We start from the raw sequence: 14,883 nt of genomic DNA, 5'->3' as shown, positions 1-14,883 counted from the left end.
TACCCACACTCCCTTGTGATCTGTTATTGAAAACCTTGCGTACACATACCCCCTCATGAATAATATGTGTACAACCATGGAAATTATTCTTGTACACTCAATGCTGGCATGCTGCAAAGGGCTGCATGGGCTAAGAGGTAATAATATCCAATTCTTTTGGAAGCTGATAGAGATGTAAGAATTATGTATAATTATTATTTCACATGAAAATGAAAAGAAACACAAGATGCAAATATGGATAAGGCAAATGATGGAAGACATACAGACAGGCTATGCAACATAGCTGGTTGATACCCACAAATTGGTCGCTCTGCTATGCAAGTGAGACAAAAAACCTTGCACGTTACATATAGATTAGAAACATCTCTGACGTAGAAATACATAAACCTGGGGCATGTAACACAAAGCTTAGCAATCATGATAGAACTTTTTTTTCATGATTGCATTGACTACAATGTTAAATTATTCATGGAAAATAAGCGCCGTAATCACTATCCTTTTTGATACACTATGAGACCCGACAGTTTTGTTTTTACAGTGCTTAAAAGAAACTCAAATGTGTAACAAATACATATATACACATACATTTCCATGTTATTAGTAGTACTGTATAAAAAGGCACTTTTAAACACTTGCTTGGACATCAACTGCATTGAATATATTATCTAATAAATAAATTGGACGGAATTCTTAAGATAAAGCAGTATAATAATAATTATACTTGCTTATATAGCGCTAAACACTTACTTTGTCAGAAGTCTCTAAGCGCTCTCCAGTATATGCAGCATAATTTCCCTGGCTTTAGCATTGCAGCTGTTACGCGCGCTGCGTTTCAAGGAATAAATTTCTGCCAGGTACCCATTTACCTCACCTGGGTTGAGTGCAGCACATTGTGGATCAATTTCTTGCTGAAGGAAATTACGCCATAGTTGGGATTCGAAACCACGACCCACTGTTTCAAAGTCCAGAGACTAATCCACCGGGCTACAACGCTCCACCATTATACTCCACCAGTATACCATTTCATGGGCTTATATGTACATGTACTCTTTAGGCTGATAATCTGATCTCTGACACAAACCATCATGCACAGAAGAATTCAAGGATTTATTTACAATCAAACGTAGCTGGTACATGTATATCAATAAGTATATTACTGAAAAATCAACCCAAACATTTCTAAATAAGATACAGTAATTTACTTAAGAAGAAAACAAAACTACAGGAGAGCAGTTTTGATTAAGACTATTGATTTAAATGAAGGAAATCAAGGGGGCATTTCATCAATGTCCATTATTTGACAAGTTGTCAGATCTGACAAATATCCGTTATTCGATTGCCCGAAAAGCACAGGTGCTTGAATTTTTACTACAGTATCAGATAATGACAACTTTTAAGAAAAGTTCTCATGGGCCCATTATATAAAGCATGGCCCTTGACAATGGGGCTGATTTCTATTACTGATTGCATTGATTACTATTGATGATCAATTTTAAAAATCAGCCTTACTATCAATTGCTAATATTCATGTTATGGGAATGTGGTCATAAATAATTAACATACCCAAACAATCAATATTGTTATTACTTGTGACCATCAATATGAAACAAATGAAAACATGCATATATAATGTTATTTCTTGTAATGAAACATGAAATGAAAACAAAACATGGACTTGAACTAAATGCTGCCTGCTTCAATTAATTCTAGTTACCAATACAAAATGAAGAAAAAAAAATGGTAGAAAAATACATGTATCTCCATCTTACATGATTTAATGTACATACTTCACAGCAATCTTGTAATATATTGGATAATGGCCTCTAGAGCTGAGCTAGGAGTGTTCCAACAACCTGTGGGGAGAGAGAAAATAATAACAGTGAGATGGAATTAATAGTAGTATTAAAAGAAAGGGAGATGAAAGAGAGGAGAAACAAGAAAGAGCAGCTTACAAACAAATATACAGGACGAAGATAATAAAAGAGACAGAAAAGAAGAAATGAAATAGAGAGAGCGAAAAGACACAGAAACATACTCAAAACCTAATGTTTCTTGGCAAATATAATGGTAGGGAAAGTTGTAGGATATTATTTTTTCAAACAAAATGTGCACATGTTGCTACATATAATGCTTAAAACATTTTCATTGATTTCATGCATGATAGACCTGCTTGGTATAGACCAATTTCACAACGTGAGAGGGCAGCAGACTGGTCGCCATGCTGCGGTGGGCGAATCAACTTTTATAGTACACAAGTCAATAGGGTATTTGGTACATTCGTTCGATTTTTTTTTTATTTTGGAACAATTGAGCAGATTTCTTGTCAGATTCACAATGAGCATTAATCGGAGAAGTGCCGGTCGCAGCTGTGCTTGGTTCAATTTCCACAACAAATGGAGACAGCTTCAGGATTGGAAGCAAAGTGAATGTGAAATTCACTCGCCTTGGACTCATGAAGCCTGTTCAGTGTGTGTGAAGCCGTACTCCCTGCATAGGTTTCCAGGCCGTGATGAAGGAATGCGTCGCCAGCGGATAAAAAACATCAACAGAAAGGACTTAGATGGAAATATCAGTCCCTCTCTCTCTCTCACACACACACTATCCCTCCCCTCCCTCTCTCACACACTCTCTCACTAGCCCACCCCCTCTCTCTCTCTCACTACCCCCCCCCCCTTCTTACTATTCCTCTCTCCCCTCTCACTATCCCCCTCCTCTCACACATACTCTCCCCCCCTCTCCCCTCTCTCATCCTCTCTCCCTCTCTCTCTCTCTCGTTCACTCTCCCGCTACTCTAACACAATTTACTAGCAACAAGAAGTGAGCTCCCTGATGAAAACCAACAGCGATTCTTGGTCATCATCAACTCACTTTTACTGACAAAACTAAGGGGAAAAAGTAGCCAAAGTGCAAAAATTCATCATACCTTCATCGGTCAGATATGGCCATTGTCTTACATCGTCTACCCAGGTGTCCATGCTTTATTTTATTGTTTTATGATGAAGTTAATGACACAATATCAGAGCTTATCTGTAATCTTTCATTGAATTTGTACACAGAGCCAATCGCGGTCAGCGCACTTGCACACCGCAGCAATGGCGTCGCCGATAGAGGGCCAAATACATAAACAGGCCGTGAAATTGGTCTATATGCCTTTCCCCAAGATGTTGTGGCCAGGAATTGAACCCTGAACCTTTGCGTGTTTACCAGGCACCTTAGACCACTCAGCCACAGCACCTCCACTAAAGGAAATAAGTGACAATTGTAAGGAGTATACATTATAAGACTATTTATTAAAATATAGCATGCTTGATAAGAATGCAGGGCCCATAGTGAGGTAGTTTAGGTCTTGAGATGGCGCTGTTCAAAGTTGCTTTAATATGCTGACTGATGTCATTCTCGTCATCATCATTCACTCCCCATCCTTGTTATAAGTAGATTATGTATCATATTTTTTTTCCTTCTCAATGGGTTTTTGGCGATTACACTTTCACAACCTACATGGAAAGTCCTGTCTATTTGATTGTACTGGTAAAATAAATCATTTCAATTAATTCAATTGATTTGAACGTCTGTGAGAGAGAAACAAATTTACCTCTGCTTTCTTTGCTATACTATCTTGCCGCTTGCATAGTTTGGTGATGATGTCTGTCATAGCGATGGCACTCATGTAGATACCGGCCACACTTCTATAAATCGAATATGAAGTGAACTGTTAAATTCAATACATCATTGCAATATATTTAGCAAAGAGAAATTCTATCTAATAAATACTTAACAACATATAATGCATATCATGCAAGAGAATTTTTCACTCACTTTAATGCAATAGTGTGTTAAAAATGGCTAGCTTTTGCATGACTACAGTTTGTAAAAAATTTTAAAAAGTTTATAAATTTTTCTAAAACTCTCAAGTATTATATTCAAAAGAAATTATGCTTTATCTGACAAAGCTCCTACCAATCAGATTCAAAACTTTCATAATGAATGCTTGAAAGTATGATGTATCACTTGATATACTAAATTTTGTTGGATTGCTTTTTTTTTCTACAAACCTAAATTCACCATGATTTGGCAATTTTTGACAATCTTTTCAGGCATGCATTTAAAGAAAAAAAAAAGAAATTTGGCAAGTTGGCGATATAATAGACATTTATTTACCAAAACCTAAAAAATGTTTTCATGGGTCAAATATACAAGACATAATGACCAGAATTCACAAATTAAGTTTTGATATCATAGTTTAATATGAAACCATGTTTACTGTAAATGCATACATTGATTTAGCATGCACATTGAAAAATAAATAAATGTCAGAGGAAAAATCTATCATTGCTGCTCTTGTTAATGAGACAAAGATTAATTCAAATGGGCCCACAATTCACTTTACTTGAAATAAATAACTATGAATTTATCACTATCACAAAAGCACTCATTTATTATAGGGCCTTTCTCAATACACTTTCTAAATAGTCAAAATTATAATTCATGAAATCTGCCTAATGTGGCAGGGCTGATAAAGCCTCATATCTCAAACTTTTGAGGGCAGCCTAGAATAAAATTAAAATTAAGACATTCTGAGCTGACATCAAAATATCTTAAAATCAGATACAAGGTTTTATCAGCCAGGCCACAATAAACCTTCATTGTTAAGCCATGATTTCAGAACCATCTTTGAGAATTTTGATTTTGGTCCCATAGTCTAATTTTCAGATCTGCCTTACCTGCTTTCTTGCAAATTACCAGAGAAGCTTTGGTTTCTGTGAGCTATCAAATCAGTCCACCAGAATCTTAACATGGTACGCAGTGTATCCAGACTCGTCTTCACGTAACTATAGCAAAGAAAATATAGAGAAAACGGTGATGCTAATTCTGTAGGCCATGTACTAGAGTAGTTGCAGTGAGCAACAATTCTGATAGAAATACTTTCAATCAATATTACACGTAGGTGAATTTCAATTATATCATCCTATACATCTAGAGCTAGTATGTTTCAACAAAGTTTAGGCAAACCTTCATCAAATAAATAAGGTTTAGGCAAGCCTTCATCCCGAAACATTAGGCCATTTTGGCACTTTCACAATGACTTTACAAAGAGCTTAATGAAACGGTTCCCTTGTATCTCTTAAAATTGATAAGATTACTTACTCTTCATACTTGCTGCTTAGAAGTTTCTTGAGAGTAGGGAGTAAATCAAAGCATGCTCCTAGTGATAGCTGTTTGCTGACTGGTGTCTTGTTCTTTAGGCTATAAAGAGGAAGAGGGAGAAAGGAAAAAGAGAGGGGGAAATAAATGGTAAATCATGAATACCCCACCCCATTTTACGATTCCAAGTAACCTCTGAAATATCATAATAATAATTACATTCTATATTTTCAACTATAAGTTTCAACTTCACTAGTAAATTTTTTCACAATTTATGTATGTGGCTATCCTGTCCTTTTCAATTTTTTTGGAGAAATTACATGTTTAATGCACCCTTTAAAGTTTAGAGTGAAGCCTTGTATTTTTGACTTTGTTAAATTGTAGGGAACAAACCTGGTATTGCATGTACCTCAACACCAGCTTAAACACTAATTGAAATAAGATTTGAGTTAGTTGCAGTTTAGTTCAATCAAATGTAAATAAATTCCCTGAAACAAGCCAGTACATTTCATGTCTTTTTCTCATAATGTTTCTTAAACTGTTAAAAAATGTTTTTGCCACCAAGTATTGATATTAACTTGAGTCAAGTTGGGTGATCAGCTAATTGCTGGCCAAATCTACAATTCATTACTACAATTACTACATGAATAATTCACTCATAATCAATCAGACAACAATGTTTTAGTATATAGGACATCATATTACATATCCTTACCAATGGATTAGGACAGGTAGTGTATCTACTGTAGCAGCATCATCTTCCGTTCTCATCACATAGGAGATGTAGTCATTCGGTCCTTGACGCCAAAAGGTTAAGGCAGCATTGAGATGGATCAAACGATTGGACATGATGGATAGGATGGTGGTATGACCAGAATGTAACTGAAAAATAAATCAGACAATGCTTAAAAGGTCAATCGTCATTCTATCTCAAAGAACTCATTGAACAGTATGTACCCCAAAGAAAATTAAGATCTAATAACAAATCCCTCCTTGTAGTTCCCAAAATAAACACTCAATTCTATGGCGCTCGTTCATTCAAAATGTCCTCTGCTGAACTTTGGAATAAATTACCTGATATTGTTAAACAAGCTAAAAATGTAGAATCCTTTAAGTCCCTTTTGAAGACATTCCTTTTTGTAAAACAAGTACCTATTCATTGATTATATATTTGCTCCTCTGTGAACAGGCTTTTCTTTCTTCTCCATTCTTTCTATTCTTCTTTCTAAAGCACATAGAGACATGATTTTATCATTGTTATATGCACTATATAAGCAATGTTTTATTATTATTATTATTATCATTCACTGGAAAATCATTTTCAACTTGACCTGTTATTCAAGTTATGTAATTTTTTAAGACTTTGTACAAGGATCAACCAAGTCCAGGTGGCAACAGATTCAAAGAACCTCATGACACTACTCTACCAGCATTTGACTAGGTTTCACAGCACTAGGAGTTAAATGCAGTGTAGGAGACTGTGTAGCTACCATCTATAGGGGTGTGATTTTTTGTTGTTGGTATTTCAGGAGTAAAGTGACTTCATTCATGTTAGCAATGGTAAGTGTTATTTTGTGAAAATAAATTGAATTGTCAAAACACAAAATATCAAATAGTTGTTGCAGCATCTTTTAATTTATCTTGTGACCTACATAACTAGTAAATCTACAAAAAGGACATTTTGTTAACTTTTTGTGATGGAAATACTGAATACAAATATTTTACAAACATTTTTTTCATTATCTTTAATCGAAGATATCAAACTATCATTATAATATGAAATGAAGCTTAAAATGGAAATCATTTTGAAGGTTTGAGACTCACCTCTGGAGGTGGAGCTCTATCCTCTCTAGCATTGTATTTATCATTACGTGAGCAATTCTCCTTATCGTCCACCTCGTCGTAGCCGACATCGCATCCTGGGAGTATGAAATCAGCTTTATGATGGACACGTCTTACTGAAGGCTTTCTTGGTGATGGGGTCTTGATCTGATTGGACAAAAATTATTGAGGTTAGTAGTTAGCATATCTGGCAAACCCTGTCATGATAGGTCATTCATTCTAATACATGTAGATCCATCAAAAAAAAAGACTAAAAAATTATATTTTAAATTTCAAGAAAGAAAGGTATGTCAAATTACACAATATTAAAAATTAAAAGTGAAATTGATGAAAAGTACAATAAATACTAGAGTTCAAAATTCAAATTAAACTAATTTCTGAATAACAAGGCCATGATTATTCAAAAATTGTCAGTTTACTCTTCCTTTAATCAAATCCCATATTTTGAATGACATCACATGACTCTAACAAATCTTTGTATGGCAGTACTCTTATTTGCAGTACACCTGTGGTCGGCAAATATAGGAGTTATTTTTATCTTACTGATAGACACAGGCTGGGAATACAAAGAAATTTGATGTTCAAGATTAAGCTATGTTTTGAGGCAATAACCTCTGAAGATGCTTTCACATCTACATGATACAGAGTATTCTCCAACGATAAGAAAATACCAGATATGGTAATTATGAAACAGGGTATGTGGGATTGTGGGTGAATGGTGGTTCTGACTCTCATCCAGTGTCCAAAGACATACATGAACCTGGAAATTAGTAGGTAGTAGGTATTTTTCAAGTTTTCAAAAATTATCTGCAAATCTCTTAGGGATATTTGCTAGATGAAGAAAAATTATGCAAACTTCTCATCTAATCTCAAGGCAAGAAAGATGTGCATACTTTGCTATGATATTAAAATCTGTGGAAACCACATTGCAATAACACAAACTACACATTTTATTTGGCTTGGGAGTTATGAATGAGCAAACATAACCCCCTTGTACTTCGGGGTCTCGAGAGAATTCTCATAAATGACAGGTATTTTCTTGATCAGGGCGGTGTGAAAGCCCTGTAAATGTACAGGAAATCAAGTAGTGCCAGACATCAATGGCGATGATGTTAACCTTGCGGGTTGTAGTCCAATTAATCTCACCTTGCCGTGCTTGTTGGCTACCTGTAAAGGTTGTCTGCAAGCCTTCTTCACAGGAACCTTGTACGAAGGTCGTCTGGCAGCACTGTAAATCAACAGACAGAGAACATCACCTTTAACTTCCTCCAGTAATACCACATTTTATACCACAGTCATGGGTGGATGGACCTGGGCACTTTTTCATGAAGTGATTCGTCAGTGATATCTAGTTACAACTGTTAAAAGCCACTGAAATCATCTCATCTGATTGGCTGATCTAGCAAATTTTGTCTGTGAAAATCTTAAGCAAGATACTTAATCAAACTGTTTAATAGGCCTTTTTAGAACCTTAAAGCTTGTGTATAGCTTTGGTAAAGGGTCAATAATGTGATTGATAATCGAATATCATCTAATATGACAGTCTTACTGAAGCGTAGAGACCGTTATATATTTTTCCAACTGCACTTCTCTGAGAAAATTTCAAATATTCAAATCTTGGATATATAGCACCCTCTCTCGGCGATGCTTGTTCTAAATTAAAAAAAATGGGCATTCAAGCACTTATCTTATAAATTTAGTGATTAGATATCCAAAAGTTACAGACAAAGAACATATCTTGAAAGTTTCAGCCCATTCCATGATTTGGAATGGGATTTAATTGAAAGACAAAAACACACAGATATTTTAATTTGATCGGGAGACCCGATCAAGTTAAATTTCCATGTAAAATCGCAAAATTTATCCTGTAAAACACATTTTCATTTCATATCCTCCACATCATAACTGTTATATGACATATCCATTCATATTACCTAGCAATGAATTGGAATAGTGATAGGTGCATTTTGGTGGATTTACCAAAACTATACACAAGCTTTAAGGGAGAACTCTATATTTGCTGTTGAAGCAAAAGTAGGTCTGTGATGTCACATTAGCATTAATTATAGAAATAATATTATATGCTTCATTATAATTATCTAAAATGCACTTCTCTCTCCTTTGTCATTACACTTCATGACTGTTATACCTGAGTGGAGTCCCTTTTTCACTGCTCACAGACATTATGATAAATTTATGGAGCTACATGTAGCTCTATGATCAATTCATGGATAATATTTGAATGAAGAAAACATTGCATTTTGTAAAGTATCTTTTTTACTCCAGAGATGTAAGAAAATCCCAAGAACTCTATAGAGACCAGTGTTGTAGTCAAGGCTCAAACCTCCAAGGCTAAGGCCAAGGCCAAGGCTTTAATACCCAAGGCCAAGGCTTCAATAACCAAGGCTGAGGCCAAGGCATGGAAACCCAAGGCCAAGGCCAAGGCCTGAAAACCTCAAGGCCAAGGCCAAGGCCAAGGCATTTCAATTGTACAATATATGGAAAAAAAAAGACAACAATGCTTAGGCGGCATACATGACACACAGGACCAAATGTATAAAAGGTGTGAGCGAGCAAAAATTTTTACCCTTGTACATTTAAAACGAAAATAATTTTATGATAGATCATGTAGATTTAGACATCAAATTAAAATAAACATATCAGCATATAGTTACATTTGTACAATTCATTATTGTTCTAGGCGATTCACATTGCAATAATTATTATTACCAAGGTGATCTGATCATGGCATGCCCATTCTCAACATGTCTTTCTCCTCTACCTGGGACAGGGGAGGCAGAATGTATTTTTTTGGGGGGAGGTCAAAGCCAAAAATGCACTTACAGTATAAGTCAAAATGAGAATTTTGGTGCAGTTCAGCAAAGCTTTTTTAAGTGATTTCTAATTGATAAGACAGATATTTTGATTTAGGCTTTAATTTCCCGCTATAGAAAGCATAGCGAGCAAGTGGTTTTGAAAAAAAAATCAATTTTGAAGTTGTAAAACTCGATTTTGGGTCAATTTAATGGTGCCAATCACTGTTAAAAGGGCATCCTTGCGAGATGTTGTAATAAGAAATGAAATTTAAATATTTTGAGCTGTTTTTGTAATCATGAAAAAGGTGTGCATCTTACTAAACAAATTAACGCGAGCACAAAACACAAGCAGAAATTTTTAGTGACCAGAAAAGGAAGCTGTTCTGGACTGCATTTAGTGACTCATAAATAGGATACATAACTCACCAATCAAAAAAATGCGAGCGCAAAGCGCGAGCTCAAAAATTTGTAATATTCCGATCTAAAAACTAGACATTCTAAGCATTTTTTTGTGTAAATTGAATGCAAACCTTACTTAACAATAATTTATGCAAGCACAATCCAAAATTTGTTGATTTTGAAACCTAAAATTTTGCTCTGTATGCCATGCTTGGCCCCTCAAAATGTTTGGCTCATCATGCCATTGATGCCATAGCCCATTTGGAAATGACGAAATTGAAGTTTGTGTTCAAGTTTACCGAATCTTTTCAGAATATCATTAAGACTTAAAACATTCTTGTTGGTCAAAGAAAATAATAGAAGGAAAACCTAATGGAATAGAAATCAACCTTGTTATCATTCTTTAGAGTAAGCTATTTTTAGAGTATGAAAATTGTTGTCAAAATTGTAGTCAGATCTGTCAGAATTATTCCTGTCATAAAATCACTATAATCAGTGGCGTACCGTGGGTCACGGCATTGGGGGGCACCAGCAAAAACTTGGAATTGCCTAGTGAGCGCGCAAAGCGCTCCCAGTTGCCAGGTATTCTGAACTAATATAGATATTTTTATAAGGACAGTGCCAATAAACGGACATGTATCTCACTAGTCAAATAATGCGAGCGCGAAGCGCGAGCTTAAAATTTTTGATATTCAAACCTAAAAAGGGACATTACAATCAATCTTTTGTAATCATGATACGTACCTGTCTCGTTAAATAATGCGAGCGCGAAGCGCGAACTGAAATTTTTGTAGATATTGACCCCAAACAGGAAGATTTTAAGGACTATATTTTAGGAATCTTTTATCTATTAAGATTATACACATCTCACCATAGTCATCTAATGGGAGTGCCAATAAGCGCTTGCTGATTTTGTTAGAATTACATCTAAACATGCACATAAAGCACTTGTAATCATGATTAACAATTAACATACCCATCTCACTAATCAAATCTTGCGAGCGTGAAGCGCGAGCTGAAAATTTAGGAAATTCAGACCTGAAGAGGGGCATTTTAAGGCTTGTTTGTAGGAATTCAAGAAGGACTTACATAGTTCACTAACCAAATGATGCGAGCGCGAAGCGCGAGCTGAAAATTTTTGATATTCAGATCAGAAAACAGAAAAAGGAACATTTTAAGGACTCATTCTAGGAATTGATGGAGAGCAGACATCTTTCACCAATCCACTACTGCGAACGTAAGCACGGACAGGAAATGTTTTATATTAAGACCTTAAAATGGGACAATCACAGTATTCATGAAAAAGAAGCATACTTTTGTACATGTAAAAGAATAACTCGAAGTGCGAGGAAATATATTTGATAGTTTGGTGTATATTGACTTGAAAACGGGAGGTTTTAGTATAACAGGATTATATATCTCGGTAAACAGACAATGGGAGCACCAGGAACAATGAAGACATATGCCCTGAGCAAATTATGTTTCATTTATATGAAAAAAATGTTTCTTATGTAATGTAACATAACATAATTATAACATTATAATGAACATTGTCTTCTTTCCCACTACGTTTCTCTTCCTTTCTCCCTCTTTTCCTCCTATTTTTAGTCAGCCGATGGGGGGGGGGGGGGCACGTGCCCCCATGCCCCCCTGTAGTTACGCCATTGACTATAATCCTAATCGTAATTATTATCATTATTATTGATATTGTCATTATCCTTATTAGTCATGATTACGTCATATTACCAATAAATAATATTAATTTTCATCACTTCTCTTTGTTACATAATTATGTGATGATAATTGCAATTGATGGCACTGCTAGGTACACATACTGCTTCTGCTGCTGCTGACGGGTAGTATTTAGTGTCATTAGATGTACAGAACAATTGAAACATTTATAATTACTTGTATAAAACAAATGAAAAGTACAAAATACAAAATGCCTTGAAAAAGCCTTGAAAATGCCTTGAAATTTCAAGGCTCAAAATCCTCAAGGCCAAGGCCAAGGCCCTCTCAAGGCCAAGGCCTGAATGTTCAAGGCCAAGGCTTTGAAAAAATAGGCCTTAAGGCGCCTTAAGGCCAAGGCCGAGCATCAAGGCACTACAACACTGATAGAGACTGAAGTAATGGCTCATTGCAATTCTTCAGACTGGTAGTACCTAGAGTAAAAGTATATCCAGCACATTTTAATCATTTTGACATAGATATATGATCAGAGCCTACATGTATAAAGCTTATATTAATGCTTGCTTTATAACTTCTATTGTTCAAGCTTGATGTATACCATACCTGGAATGGGATGTTTCACAAAGTGATTGAACAAATGACATCCATATATCTCATTGGATTATAGAATTGTCAGTAAAATCGCCGCTGATACCCGAGATGCACCTAGATAACCCCCCCCCCCCCCCCCCCGATTTTGTAAAGATTGAAATAGAGTGATATTTAATTTGAAGTTTATCACTTACACTTTATTGCCATCTTTCCATGCATACTTGGATTGGCCTGGCTTGGAAGACTGGAATAAAACATAAAATTCATGAGGCATGACTGAGACTTATCCTTCAATAAATGTAGTTATGCCAAACATCAAAATATGACAGTTGATCATTCAATAAGTAATTTAATTCTTGGATAATTGTAAGAATGAATAGATAATGAAATAAAATAGTATTCAGTATGTGTAAGACAAGTAATCATCATACCATATATGAGACAATATGATAAAGGAGCTTCCCATCCCATTCATTGATACTACCAAAACAATCATTTTAAATCAAAATTAAGGGTGAAAAAAGATTTCGATGCCACCAAAAAGAATGGCTTTCATTTGATGCTTTCCAATATTTTGTTTAGTTGGATTTAGGGGGACAAAGGGAAGATTGCAATTCAAACTTGGTGACATACATGTACAGTAATGGCTATGCTTTGAAATCAAAAGTTGCTTGACCCATTAAAGAAGAAAATTAGGTGGAATTTGGCCTTTGTTCAAAATGTTCATTTCACAGAATTGGCTTCTGAATTGATAGTTTGATCAAGAAATCAAAATACCAACCTTCTTGATGTCATCTTTTGAGACCCAAATGTATTTGTTTTTGTTCCAGTCCCATTTGACGAATCCTCCTTCCTCATTAGGTCCCCTTGCTCTAGAAGCCATCTCTGTTGATTTTTAGAAAGTTAGTGTCTGTCACAAAGACACAAGAAAAAAAAAACCCAAACAAATGATCAGTATCAGAATGTGTACTACAACCATGTATACCTATAGTATCCTCCACGAGTATCTTCTTCTTTATATTTCAGTGGATTTACTTGTCAACATTTCTCTGTACGATGAACAGCTCTAAATTCTAAGACAATTTTTAGAATACTATCACAGGTCCCTCACATAAAAAAAAGGAGCAGTCAGTTGCTAGTTGTCTGGTTATTTATCAATAGATTGTAAAGATTCAGTCTCTGAACTCTGCAGTCTGTATGAGTCAGAGTAAAATGAAATTCAGGGGAACTGCACTGAAGACCAAAAGCTTTGGTCTCTGTACCATTGGTTGTTTTACTGAACTTCGAAGCGAGGGCAGGCAACGTACTAACCCAGGACTCATCTGTGTAATACTAGGCAAACATGGGTACTCTACAAAATGGGGTAGAATGGGATCGCAATAGTAAATAGCACTCCAAATAAAATGGAAAAAAAAAATTATGCATTTACCTTGATTATAATGGATGAAGGACTATTGTGACACAGAATCCTGACAATTATTCAAGGCACAAACTGGACCCTTAACAAATTGAAAAGTTAGACCTCCATGTTGCGTTCGTCCTTGGTATCCATCGGCCATTTTGTTTTCAATTTTGAAAGGAGAACGAATGCAACATAGGCCTGCTGCCCTGCTTCATGACATAACTTTTCCTTTTTTGATTTGAGGGTCCAGTTTGTGCCTCGATGTCGATCGATCATGTCGATTCTGTGTCACGATAGACCTTCATTCATATCATGCATATTATAGGCCCTAATCGCGGTACCGTAAGTGCATATTTTATTTTTTCCCCTTTTATTTGGGGCGCTATTGCGACCCCATTTTGGGAGAGTACCCTCTGCCTTGATTACACGGACGAATCCTGGACCTGGGCTCCGCTCCGCCAGCGGCCCGCTTTGCGGGCCGGAGCTCCTTGCCCATGTTGCCTGGGTTAGCAACGTACCGGCTAACGCCAGGTCCGACTTCGAGATCTACCCAATCTCAAAGTCAAATTTTAATCAAGGAACATTACGGTACCAATAGACTACTTATTTGAAAACAAACTAGGCCTACAACACATTAACTTACCAAAATACCAAGTCCTAATCACACGTTGAAATATAGGCCAAATGTTTCCACTCCTTTGCTCTGCTCTGTGCGAAACTTCGCTCCGCACGAATCAATAAAAATGTAAACAAACGTGACAGTTCAAATCGTAATTGTTTGAGATCACGTTTTGATTGGTCAACATCTGCTGATCGGTCTTACCCGCATAGCTCGGCTCGGCCCATAGTCATAGACGAAAGGCTCGGCCGGCCTCTAACCGCTGTTGCAGCCAGGGCCGTGCCCCGTGAAAAAAAAATTATTATAGGCCTACAGCTTACAGGCTTATCAAAATCTGAAATAATCATGCTTTAATATATTTATTCATGAAGGCCACAATTAAA

The 14,883-nt window shown here is 36.0% G+C and overlaps 1 protein-coding gene across 1 annotated transcript; it reads right to left on the bottom strand.

The window, feature by feature from the left end:
* Nucleotides 1-1,133: 1,133 nt before the first annotated feature.
* On the bottom strand, nt 1,134-14,611 carry LOC121418970 (KATNB1-like protein 1). Its single transcript, XM_041613214.1, has 10 exons — nt 14,525-14,611; nt 13,261-13,389; nt 12,674-12,723; nt 8,131-8,212; nt 6,967-7,131; nt 5,858-6,024; nt 5,146-5,244; nt 4,722-4,829; nt 3,593-3,686; nt 1,134-1,853 (listed from the first exon to the last, which is right to left on the bottom strand). Exons 2-10 carry the CDS (start codon nt 13,360-13,362, stop codon nt 1,824-1,826), a joined length of 897 nt encoding a protein of 298 aa, XP_041469148.1. The 5' UTR covers nt 13,363-13,389; nt 14,525-14,611; the 3' UTR covers nt 1,134-1,823.
* Nucleotides 14,612-14,883: the final 272 nt, after the last annotated feature.

The sequence above is a fragment of the Lytechinus variegatus genome, chromosome 7 (genome assembly GCF_018143015.1).
Source record: "Lytechinus variegatus isolate NC3 chromosome 7, Lvar_3.0, whole genome shotgun sequence".
NCBI classification, from domain to species: Eukaryota; Metazoa; Echinodermata; class Echinoidea; order Temnopleuroida; family Toxopneustidae; genus Lytechinus; species Lytechinus variegatus.
Note: the sequence above shows the minus strand (reverse complement) of the source record. Positions and strands in the feature narration are given on the sequence as shown.

Coding starts and splice junctions, on each gene's coding strand:
- LOC121418970 (XM_041613214.1), bottom strand. CDS start 13,362: ATGGCTTCTAGAGCAAGGGGACCTAATGAGGAAGGAGGATTCGTCAAA. Junction 12,724..13,260: donor CAAAAGATGACATCAAGAAG/GTTGGTATTTTG, acceptor GTTTTATTCCAG/TCTTCCAAGCCAGGCCAATC. Junction 5,245..5,857: donor CTACCTGTCCTAATCCATTG/GTAAGGATATGT, acceptor TCCTCTTTATAG/CCTAAAGAACAAGACACCAG.